The 11,675-nt window shown below is 59.9% G+C and overlaps 4 protein-coding genes across 4 annotated transcripts; 2 read left to right on the top strand and 2 right to left on the bottom strand.

The window, feature by feature from the left end:
• Positions 1-148: 148 nt before the first annotated feature.
• Positions 149-3,898, bottom strand: UV8b_04828 (uncharacterized protein; the record flags this gene model as incomplete). Its single annotated transcript, XM_043142326.1, has 1 exon — positions 149-3,898. One exon carries the CDS (start codon positions 3,896-3,898, stop codon positions 149-151), a length of 3,750 nt encoding a protein of 1,249 aa, XP_042998260.1.
• A 1,359-nt stretch (positions 3,899-5,257) lies between these two features.
• Positions 5,258-5,905, top strand: UV8b_04827 (uncharacterized protein; the record flags this gene model as incomplete). Its single annotated transcript, XM_043142325.1, has 1 exon — positions 5,258-5,905. One exon carries the CDS (start codon positions 5,258-5,260, stop codon positions 5,903-5,905), a length of 648 nt encoding a protein of 215 aa, XP_042998259.1.
• A 178-nt stretch (positions 5,906-6,083) lies between these two features.
• UV8b_04826 (uncharacterized protein) lies at positions 6,084-7,490 on the bottom strand (the record flags this gene model as incomplete). The annotated part of the gene is made up of 2 exons (XM_043142324.1): positions 6,084-7,172; positions 7,251-7,490. The coding sequence occupies 2 exons, from the start codon at positions 7,488-7,490 to the stop codon at positions 6,084-6,086; spliced, it is 1,329 nt and encodes a 442-aa protein (XP_042998258.1).
• A 1,543-nt stretch (positions 7,491-9,033) lies between these two features.
• UV8b_04825 (uncharacterized protein) lies at positions 9,034-11,235 on the top strand (the record flags this gene model as incomplete). The annotated part of the gene is made up of 1 exon (XM_043142323.1): positions 9,034-11,235. The coding sequence occupies one exon, from the start codon at positions 9,034-9,036 to the stop codon at positions 11,233-11,235; it is 2,202 nt and encodes a 733-aa protein (XP_042998257.1).
• Between the last annotated feature and the right edge of the window lie 440 nt (positions 11,236-11,675).

Here is an 11,675-nt window from a genome sequence, read left to right as displayed (position 1 = left end):
GCCCCTGTAACATGCCATCGTTGCCCATGCCCGTCCGGCTGGTTGCCCGCAGGCCCAGCGGTTTCGTCCTTGGCTGAATTAAATACAGAGTAAGAGATTGCATCAGCACAAGCATCAGCACAAACATCACCATCACCATCACACCACATCACGCATCTCGCACTTTCTGGTTCATGCCCATCAAAAGCTGCCGGATAGACTTGATCAGGTGCTGCTCCACGCCCTCAAAGTTGCTCGTGCTCGTGCTCGTGCTCGTGCTCGTGCTCGACGACTCCCCCTCGCCCTGGGCCACGATGCTCGCATCGGCAAAGCCAAGCACCCGGTCAATGGCAGACAAGGTGACCGCCTCGGCCCGCGCCTCCCCCAGCCGTCCCTTGAGTGCCTTGACCGACACATCCTTGAACCCGTTGAGGGACGCCAGAACCTTGGCTTCGAAGATGGGCGGCGTTTCCGACGAGGACCCGCCCGGCGTGGGGCTCTTGTTCTTGTTGAACCCCTCAATGACCTGGCGAATGCCCTTGATGCATATCGCCTCCATCTTGTCGTTTTCCGTGGCTTCCTTTTTGAGGCCGACACACCGGTTCAGGGCGGACATGACTATGGCCTCGGCCTTTGGATTCCGTGCCTTCTTCAAGTTATCGACGAGGCCGTTCTTGAGCCCGACTACAGCCGCCAACAAGCGTGGTTCAATCACTGGCCTCGTCGGGGCAGCAGCGGGCGGTGTTGCCGAGGGGCGGGTTGCACCAGGCGCTGGGGCTGCCGTTGACGTGGGCGCTGACGTTGGCGCCGACGTTGGCGCCGGCGCTTGGCGAGCTGCGCTTGGCCCTGATGCGCTGCTTGCACCTCCTGCGCCGCCGGTAGGGACAGCCGAGGCCGCCAGGTGAGGTTGTTGCTGGGCCGCCGGCGTACCTGGCTGTGACGCGCCAGGTTCCGATTTCACAGGACCAGTTGATGACACGGGCGGAGGCGGAGGCGGGGGCGGAGGCGGCGGGCGTGATGAGTACGGCGAGCTGTACGTCCCGGGTTGCGGTAGCCCTGCCCTCGCCGTCGCCGGCGCTGGCGGAGGCCCGTAGCCAGGCATGTGTGCAGGGGCCGGTGGTTGCCCTGCTGCTGCTGCTGCTGCTGCTGCTGCTGCTGCTGCTGGGGGGTTGGGTTGCCCGGGTTGCCCAGGCTGGCCGGGCTGGGCTGCCGGAACCGGTGGATAGGGCTGCATGGGGCGGGCGACTTGACTGGGTTGCGGCGGCGGATATCCGCGAACCTGGTAGCCGGGTGGTGCTTGGCCGGCAGGATAACCGGGCGAAGCTCCGGGAGCCACGTGTTGAGCTGCGTTGTAGGGGTAAGGGTACGGCCCGTAGCCCTGGCCTGCCAGGTTCCTGTCCGGTGAGGAAGCCTTGCGCTTCTTGCCCGCATCTAGTTCTACTCCGGGGACCCGGGACCACAGATTCGTCGTTTCGTCCTTCTTAAAGGCCTCGTTGCCAATCAGATTATGCCGCACGCTGCTCTCCCAGCCCTTTGTCTCGGTGTGGAAGTAGAACCACGGGTATCTCTGGCATATTCTCTTGTAAATCTGCTTGAGCGTCAGGCCGTCGGGTGCGGCGGTCAGCGTCTCGTCGATGAGGACGCCGTAATTCTTGTTTGGTTTCTGAAGCTGTTCCTCGGTGTAGTCCTCAATCTTGAGCTCCAAGGGAGGCGACTTGGGCCGAGCCTTCTTCTCCTTCTTCTCCCGCGCTCTTCTCTCGGCATCTGAACCCTCGGCTCCGTCTTCCCTGGGCTTGCGCGGTTTGTACTTGCGCTTCTCGGGTCGGTCTCCGCCTTCCTCTGGCAGGGGATGCTTCCTCGGCCTTCCCACTTTTCGCTTGACCGGCGCTTCTACTGTTGCCGAGGCTTCGGGAAGCGTCTTCTTGGCCATCTCTTGCTGCTGCTTCTTGAGCAGCCGCTGCTCCCGTTTCGACATGATGCCGTTCTTGGGCGGCCGTCCTGGTCCTCTCTTCTTGGGTATCTGCGGTAGCGACAAATCCAGCTCGGCCGTTGGCTCCATTTTCAGCTCCGGCTCATCTGCCACATCTGCTTCATCGTCCTCGCCCGCGCAGTCTTGTCCATCTTGTCCGTCTTCTCCGTCTTCTCCGTCCTCTCCGTCCTGGCCCTCTTCATCATCCTCACCAGCTTCCCCTTCAGCGTCTGCGTCATCAGAGAGCTCGGGAGGGCTGACTTCGACATCGGACAACTCATCGCTGGTGTCTTGAATCTCGCCGTTGCCGTGGGATTGCTCAAAGTCGAAGCTCATTTCCTTTCCGCCGTGAGTGTGCCGGTTCTTGGGAGGCTCCTCGTCGAGACACTCTTCCGCACCCGTCCGGCCACGCTCGACGCCGTTGATGATGAATTGGAAATCGACGTCCTTGATCTGCAATCGGTCGCCGCACTTCAAGACGACTTTTTCGCTCTTGTAGTGAACGTCTTCGCAGAAGAAGCCGTTCTTGTGGAGAGGAATGGCTTCAAACACCCCTTGCTCCTGATTGTAGGCAATCTTGAGATGCTCCCTCGATATGGCCTTGGTCTTGCTGGCAATGTTGGGACCGGGGGAGTGGATGCCGATAAAGGGAACGTGCCAGGGCGAAGGCCGCAGGGATGTGAGGTCGACGGCTGCGGCGCCGGGAGTGTGTGACACGTATTGGCGGTTGGAGATGATGTTGTTTTCCTGCGGCTCTTCGTTCTCGTGCTGCGAGGAGCCATTGGTGCTCGTTTTTCGCCTTTTCGGGGGCCGACCGCTCCCCTCGCTGTCGGATTCCGGTCCCAGCATGCCGCCTTCCTCGCTGACATAGGATTTGCTAAACTTGCTCCTGTCGTTGCGGATGGGCGACGGCGGCGGCAAGCCCTTGCTGGCATTCTCCTCCACGCGGCGCTTGTACTCGTCTGCGCGCTTCTCGTCGCGCCGCGCCTGCTCCATGGCTCGCTGATCACGACCAATGATGAGGGCATATGTGGTCATTTGGAAGACGCTGTCGGCAAACTCTACACGAGCAAACGACTCCAGGCACTTGTCGGCGTTGCCATGCCGCAAAGCATTCGTTGGCGCGGCCCCGTTCAGCCCGTCGTCCAGCAGGTTGGGGGGCAATGTGACCTGCGAAGGGGTGACGGTGGGCGGCGGAGACATGACGCTGGGTGCTGCAGACATGGAGGCGAGGGCCATCATCATGTACGCATGCTGCTCGAGATTTGCCAGCTTGGAGGGAGTAAAGGGCGCCGACGACGAAGACGGGAAGTGGTCGGCTGCAGGCACGTTGGGTACGTTGGGTACGCTGGCCACGTTGGGAGGATGCGGCGCCTGCTGCAGCGGAGCAGGCTGCGCCAGAATGTGTGCCTGGTCCGTCACGGCGACGGTTCCGGCGTTAGCATCGCTGGGAGCATCCGGCATAGGCTGATCGGCTGACGGGTTGCTGGCGGCGTGCTCGAGGGACGCTTCGGCCACGGAGTTGACGGAGGATGCCGATGGTGCCGCGTCACTATTGCGCTTCGGGGTCGAAGGTTGTTGTCGTTGTTGTCGTTGCTGCTGCTGCTGCTGCTGTTGTTGTTGCTGTTGTTGTTGTTGTTGTTGTTGTTGTTGTTGTCGACAAGGGTCGGAGGGAAGCTGCGCAGCTCGAGCTTGATCAGGTGCTGCAGATGCAGAGGTAGAGGTGGTGCTGGCAGCCGCAGCAGCAGTGGCGTCGGGAGCAGCTGCCTCTGCAGTCGCGGTCGCAACTGCCGCAGCAGCAGCAGCATCGTCAAGGTCAAGGTCAAGGCCAAGGTCAAGGTCGACAGTCGGGGCGTCAGGACCAGCAGAGGCGTGCGCGAGCTGCTGCTGCTGCTGCTGCTGCTGCTCGGGGCCGTTGCCGCCGGGGCGGCCATCGCTCGACGAAGTCATCGCTGCTCCTGCGCCAGCTCGTCCGCCCTGTGGAAAGGGGCCCGTCGGTGACGCAGAGCGGGTTAGCGATGCGATGCGATGCGATGCGATGCGATGCGATGGGTTTTTGCTTTCGGTCTCGGGTGGATGGAAGCCTCGGGCAAAAAGCAACGGGACCAAGGCGGTCGGAAGCTTGTCATTTGTTGGCTGCTGGCTGCTGGCACTGACTTCTCTCTCCTCTCTCTCTCTCTCTGTCTATCACTCTCTCTCTCACCTCTTCCCTCCAATCCAATCCGCCAATGAGGCGACGGGTCGAGAGCGGGAAGACGAGACGTGATTGGCTGCAGGCGCGGTCTCCTCAGCGTGGGGGTCCCCGGGCTCTCCGGCCGCTGATTGGCCGCTTTTCTCTCCGCAAACTTTGGACCTGCTCGATGCTCTTGCGACAGCTTGCTTGCTTGCTTGCTTGCTTGCTTGCTTGCAGTGTTTGGTGAGCCGTGACTTGGGCGAAACGAACGGGTACCTAATTCACAGGGCAGGCAAAGCACTACCCAAGGTACCTAGGTACATACTTCCCGGGCACTGTGGGGCCGGGGCCGAGCTGTGGTCTCGGCGGCGTCCAAAGTGACTTGAGCCGGCAGCACCACGTCCACCCAAACGCCATGGCTCTCGTCTTCCGTCCGAGCGGGCTGCCGTGACGCGGAGCTGCTTCAACCTGGCCTGGGCCAAGGCTGAAACACTTCTTTGCCCGAGGTTTCGGTTAACTGAGACTGCAAGCAGCCCGCGCGCCCCCCGGGCGGCTTCGAGGGCCCTCCTGCTCTCTGATTCGCCGGCCCTCGCCAACCCGCCTGTGGTTGCCGCTGTTGCTTGCCGCTGTTGCTTGCCGCTGTGGTTGGCGTCGATCCCTGGTGATACATACATACCTAGGTAGTTACATGCACCTATGGGGTAGGTAAGGTAGGTAGGTAGGTAGGTACATGTTGATCCCGGCGGCTGTTGGCATCGCCAAGCGCCCAGCCAGCTGGACCTGGCACCCCATTCTCTGCCATCATGTGCTGGTACAAGTATAAAAGCAACCCTTGCGATAAACCTGCGGTCCTCTTCGATTCACGGTCGACCCATGTTTGACGCAAAGTAGCCGCCACTTTCTTTTCCTTTGTCTTCTTGTTTCCTTTGCCGGAGTGGCTGTTTCGCTTTCGTTTCCCTTCCTTGGCCGTGCTTGCCTATGCTTCAAACGCGCCACCAAAATCCGCTTCATTTTCCAGCAGACTTTTATTACAATCTCAGTTTCCCCTTTGCTCAAACTTGGCCCTCGTCCAAGGTACCCTTCATGAGGAGATTCACTGCCCTTACTTGCCGTGCCGTCCCCGCTCAAGCCACGCCATGGCCCAGCTCTGGAACCAAGACCCGGAACACCACGCATCCGTCGCGAGGGAGATAAAGCCCCTGCAACGGACCGACTCGACGCACTCGCGCTACGTGCAGATGCTCCTCGACGTGGACGACATCCCGCTCTCGCACAGCCTCCTAGCCTCCTTCTTCGCCTGGCTCCTGCTGGCCGGGTTCCTCGTCCTCCCCGGCACCTTCATCACCCTGCAGAGATCCGTCGAGGGCAGGCACCCCGACCCGGCGGCCGACGGGATCCTCAAGGGCGTGGCAAACATTCCTCTGCTGGTGACTGCGGCCGTTGCGTGCGCCGTGTCCTTTGTTGGCATGGGGGTCCTCGCGCTGCGCCACCGGGACAACTACGTCTGGTTGCTCAACAAGCTCGTCATGCCGGGCGTGGCAAACTGCTTGGCCGGCCTCATCTCTACCTTGGTCGGCGTCTACTCGCAGCAGCGTGGGGATTGGAGCGTCATGGCCGAGGTGACGGCCATTGTGGAGGGGGCGTGTCTGGCCCTGGCCGGCGGGTTGTTTCTGTTCTTTGAGAGCTTTCTTTTGAGGAGGGTTCGAAAGGACCACGGCACGCATTATGGCGATTCGTCACGCGAGGATTTGACGAGGAATACCGCGGCTGCAAGGAATTTCTAGAGAGTCTGGGACTCTGTGAAAACAGGGGATAAGGAGAAAAAAAAGAAGAGAGAGTGGCTGCGTAATGACACGGGACTTTCTCTTTTGAAAAGAGAAAAAAAAAAAAAAGAAAAAGGACCACACCAACGGGGAAAGGGGTAGGGGGGAACCATCGCCATGAAAGGCACAATGCAGAGGTTTAGCAACCAAGTAATGGGCCCCGTTCACCCTGTGATGCTCGATCCCGCCCCCGTCTACTTACCCAGTCAGCCAGCTTATACGCCGCGTGACAGAGCATGCCAGCCGAGAAGCCCACAGCATCGTTTTTGAAGACGAGAATCCCCGCCGCCGTCATCAGCATGACGGTCCACCGCTCCAGGCGCTCGTCATCGCGCAATGCACGGGGTCGCCGTGCACCCGCCGAGCCTTCCCATAGATCGGAGGCTCCCTTGTTCAAGGTGTGCCCTACCTTGGCCAGCTCCAGGCCAGCAGCGAGGACCATGATTCCGAGTATGCTCTTGGGGTACGACTGCAGCAGCTCGATCAGCGTCTCGCCAAAGGCGAGGCCGAGAACTACCTTGACAGACCCCAGGAAGATGACACTGGCGCCGCTGCGGGCTCCGAAGCGATACTGCGCCGCTAGGCCGCCGGCGCCGTGACACAGAGGCATCGTCCCAAACCACGTCCCGGTCAGGTTCATCAACGCGACGCTGAAGCCAATGGACGTTACGGATGGCGTCGGGACGTCCGGAAGCAGATCGGACGCCAAGGCGCTGACGGCGATGACGGAATTCAGAGTCGTCAGAGGGAGCTGGCCGACGGCCATGGACAGCGCTGGGAAACCGGGAACGGCCAACCCAACCCATTCGGGCAGGACGAAGCGAGGCGTCCATACATGGAGCCCGGGAAGGCTGCGCTGAGAGCTTGCAATGGTGATGAAGGCAAACACGATGGAGACGGCGAAGAAGAGCAAAGCGTAGGGAAACTTGGGCAGGCGCTGCGTGACAATGAGCACGAGGAACGCCAACAGAGACCACAGCTTATTGTCCAGAACCGGATGGATCCAATCAAGGGGCTGCAGAAGCGACGATCCAGCGCCCGTGATCAAGGACAAGCCGGCGCCGAGCTGGATCCCCTTGACAACGGGTATGGGAACCACAGCGGTGGCCCATGTCAGCAAACCCGTTGCGCTCATCAAGAGCACGGCTGCCCCAACCCACTGACCAGCTGCCATGACTACTCCGATGGACGAGTCTTGCTGGCTGGACAGAGCGGCCGAGGCAATGGCCTACGCAGATATTCTTAGCCCCTTGAGCGTGGTTGGCATGATTGAAGGAGCTGCGTAACCCGTCCGAGTCAAGTTTACCTTCATGGGCTGCACAGGCAGCGGAATGCCAAACACGACTCCGGTGAGGATGTTGAAGATTCCCGAGAAAACGAGCGTGGAGCCCAGGCTGACAGACCTCTGGATTGCCAGAGAAATCATGAGTGGTAGCAATGTGCCCAGATCGCCCAGCGAGCCCGAGATCTCGGCCAAGGGGGCGCGTCGAAAGGTGGATGCATTGTGGGCATTGATGCGGCGGATACGGCCCAGCCACGACGCCATTCTCGCCCCTATTCTCGCGGATGAGCGTGTTGGACCGCCTGGGCAGTGACGTCTTGGCCCGGCGACGACAAAAGTTACGGGTGGGGAGTTCAAAGTGTCCGAGACGAGGTTATGTTTGTTTCAGTCGCTGGAACCCCCTCACTTTTCCGGCAGGGCGACTATACAGTGTGTGTGGTTGGACTTTCCGCAAAGCAAACACTGTACGTTGGTTCGAAACCGCTTGGAGGAAGAGAAGAGAGGCGGCTGCCAGTTGTTGAGGAGCTTTGGGTTGTTCATACAAGTTGCAGATTGAAGACTCAATCAGTGAAATGTGTTGCTTCAGGCATCTATCTCTGCTCTAGACGAATATTTGTCCAGCGACGGATTGAAATCCAACAGTCCCGTTGATCTTTGATTTCGGTCGGTTGGGTAAAATGCACGCAGCCAGGCACTGTACAGGCCAAGATACCCCGCATCGCAACTGGGATGCCTTCAGAACCAAACCGGGCTGCTTGCTGATCTAGGCACCTAATTTATCCTCAAACAAGCAGGCTGCGTCGTTGACAGGTTGCTTCCTAGCTGTTTCCGTGATCTGGAATGTCGGGAAGCAACAGCCAAGAATCGGAAGAGAAAGCCAGGACTTGGGAGACAAGAAGGGAAAAAAAAAAAAAAAAAAAAAAAAAAAAAAAAAAAAAAAAAAAAAAAAAAAAAAAGAGGCCTCTGCTGCAGAGGCGCAGTCTTTGCTTGCGAGTTTCCCATCAGTCGCCCCAACTCAGCTCAGATACGCGCCGGCAATCCCTTTTCCTCGCCGTTTATAAGCTCAACGATGGAAGAAGAAAAGAGGTGCTGGCAGGCAGCATTCTGATACTGAAAAATGCCTCGCATCGTCACAGAAGAGAATATGGTCAAGCATCTTTGATACGTCTCTGCAGGATATCCATCGGGAAGTTTCCTCCACAGAGTGATGGCTACGTTTAACGCACCAGTCGAAGCAAGAGATCGCAAAGCGACAGACCGTTCTATTGGAATGCATACCAGGGCGCTTCTATATCATCCAGAGCAAATTCTAGATTCCTCGTCCTCGTCCATTTCCTCGATCATCTGATCCTTGTACCTCCCCATGCTGCGACTCAAGATTGCTAAAGGAATTTGAGGGCCGGAGCATAGAAGGATCACCGTGGGGTTTTCGTGGTTGAGCGTCGCCAGACTAATGACCTGTTGAGTGTGACGATGATTATAAAGGAAGAAAAGAGGCGATGAAATTCTTGATATTGCTATCTCAGGTACAGTACCTAATATAGAAAGAAGGCTTCTGTGTGATTTTGCCACATGACTCATGCAACTGAAGCATCAGGCGAAACCCCCCCTGCTACACAGGCAGTCACGTGGGCGTGGGCCTGGGATTGGCTACAGGGTGGCAGGGTGGATTGTATTCGACGGACCCACCCCACAACCTAAAGGTAGGGGATGTGAAGCCATGCATGCATGCATGGATGCGAGATTCTGAGCCAACCAACCCTCCTGTATCGCCAAGCCAAGCCACTCGCAGCCAACAATCGAAAGTATGGAGCTGACAAGCGCTGACCACCTCCGAGAGCTCTACGGCGATCTGTCGAGGAAATACAAGACACACAGCGCGGCGATTGCACGCATTTGGCGCTCCCTAGACGGACCCCAGCGGGCCAAGTGCTTCAAAGCCGGCGCCGCTGGCGGCGTCGTCCTGCAGCACTCGGCCGACAAGTCGTTGGGGGACGTGTACAAATTCGTCCCGGAGATGAACCTCCGGGACGTTGCGAAGCCAGGGTCGGACTTTTTGCTGCACCTCCTCCAGCACCGAGCTACGGGAACAGCTACGGTTCCCCTTTCAGAGCAATACTGCCGCGGCGTGGTGGACGGAGAGCTGGGCGATCATGGCTTCATCCTCAAGATGATGACGGAAAAGGGGCTGCGTCATGCGCAGCGCTTCAAGGACAGCTACACTTTGTTTTACGACGATGAAGAGTACGGCAACTCCATCACGATTGTGTCTGGCCGCGCGGAGAGCCTGGCTGCGCTGGCGCCGGGGATTCGCGCTCAGGTGGTTGTGCCGCAATCCATGGGCGAGCTGATCATCACGAGGCAAACAACCATCCTGCAGCTGCTCAACATATTGATCGAGGACATACTGGAGGCCGGGGCGGACGGCAGAAGCCAGAAACCGGCTCCGAAAAAACCCGCCGGTCCCGCGTCGCAGGCGCTTCCCCGGCTCACCTCCTCCACCAGGGGGCAGCAGCCTAAGCTGACTGTGCCCGAAGTTTCCGCCAGCGCGCACGAGCAGCAGCTGTGCCTCGAGGACCATCTGGAACTGATGCTGACGGAGCCCCGTGCCCTCGCGCACGTGGTCAATATCCGATTCTTCACCCAGCCAGAGCTCGTGGCCGATGAGAAGGGCCGCAGGCTCCCCGTCCACACGGACAGACACATCAGCCCGGTGCTGTACGAGGCCGTGCAAGATGCAGTCAGAGGGGTCTCGATATGGTCCTACATCAACCTTCTCCTGCAGCGCCTGCAGGACCACCCTGCGCTGGACAAGGCGTACCGCATGATTGTGCAGCAGGAGCTGGTCAACGCCTACCACATTGAGTACGCTCGCGCGCAGGGCAACTTCAAGCGGTTCGTGCAGGCTCACTCTGGCAGAAAGTGGTTCAAGCGGATATCAAACGCGCCAGGTGGTAAAACGGGCGCCGCACGCGTCGCTCTCAGGGGGAACGTCAAGGGCTTGTTCGGCGCGGACACGCAGCTGTACTACATGCTGCGACTGTGCCAGCCCGAGACGGGTCCCGCCCAGGCCGTCGAGTGGATCAGCAAGCTGAGCGACCTGCACCGGGCGCACCCCGACGAGCAGGACAAGCTCGAGGCGGCCGAGACCGAGGCGCTCGGAGACTTGGCCGTCGTCGTGGCCTTTATCCAGGACGTTGCGTGCGCGATGCCGCTGCCACCCTTGTCGCGGAAAACGGGGCAGACCCTGACGGACAAGCTGCAGGAGCTGGATGCGCTGGTTGCCCGGCTCCAGGCGGGCGTCGACCTGCGCGACTTTGCCGTGCCCATCGACCACTTGCTGCAGGACGGCATGGCCGCGGGGGCCTTGGCAGCCATGGACGACCACCTGCGCAGCAGCACGCTGGGCGCGACCATGCGCGCCGCCTACCAGAACATGACGTCGGAATGCGCCGCCGAGCTCGCCGAGCGGCACCAGCGAGCCAGGGCGCAAATGGACCAGAGCGACGACGCACCGTGTCCTCGGTTTCCCGCAGCGGCGGCAAGCCCCCCCGGTCAAGCTCCACCACGGCGCGAAAAGGAGAAGAGGCGCGGCGGCGGCGGCGGCGGCGTCGTCGTCGTCGAAGCAGCCGCCGTCGCGGCGAACCCGACAGATGCGTCGAACGGGCTGCCGGTGGGTGTGGGCGCCGACGGCCGTGCGCCGACGCCCCGAGTCCCGGTCGACGCGGCCACAGCCCGGGTCTTTGACGCCATCTTCAGAAAGTCGGAGGCGCGAGGGCCCGTCGGCTGGGACGCCTTCGAGGCCGCCATGGCCAGGCTGGGCTTCTCTGTCGTGCCCAAGTTTGGCTCGGTCGTCAGCTTCCTCCCGCCAAGCACAATGTCGGCCAAGAGGTGCGTCACGACGCACAGGCCGCACAAGTCGCGGATTGAGGGCTACGGGCTGCTGCTGCTGGCGAGGCGGCTGGGGCGAGTCTATGGCTGGGGGGAGGGGACATTCCACGAGGCGTAGGTGCCGCTGGTGCAGAGGGAGGGGGTTGAAGGCTGAAGGAGGAGGAGGAGGAGGTGGTGGTGGTGGTGATTTGCAGAGGGCAGAGGGAAAAATGGTCGAATAAGTGGTGGTAATCTGTCAATTGCAGAGGATTGTTTGTTTATCCTCGATTGACGACGATTGACGACAAAGTGTGGCATGAAGAAGCCTCGGCAGGCCAACATTGAACCGCTGTAGGGAAACGTAGGGGCATGCCAGGCACGTACCCTCGGGTGTGAAACAGGGCACAGTCCACTAAATTCATAGCGCAGCGCGACCCAGCGGTGGATACAGTGAATGAAAGCAACGCATATACGTACATGGGAGGGACGAGCACAGCAAAATGCTACAGTCAATACATGCGGAGTACGGAGTACATTCCCAGGTACGTAAACAAGCAGCGCCAAAGTGCCTGGTGGCGC

Source organism: Ustilaginoidea virens, chromosome 4, assembly GCF_000687475.1.
Source record: "Ustilaginoidea virens chromosome 4, complete sequence".
Lineage (NCBI taxonomy): Eukaryota > Fungi > Ascomycota > Sordariomycetes > Hypocreales > Clavicipitaceae > Ustilaginoidea > Ustilaginoidea virens.
Note: the sequence above shows the minus strand (reverse complement) of the source record. Positions and strands in the feature narration are given on the sequence as shown.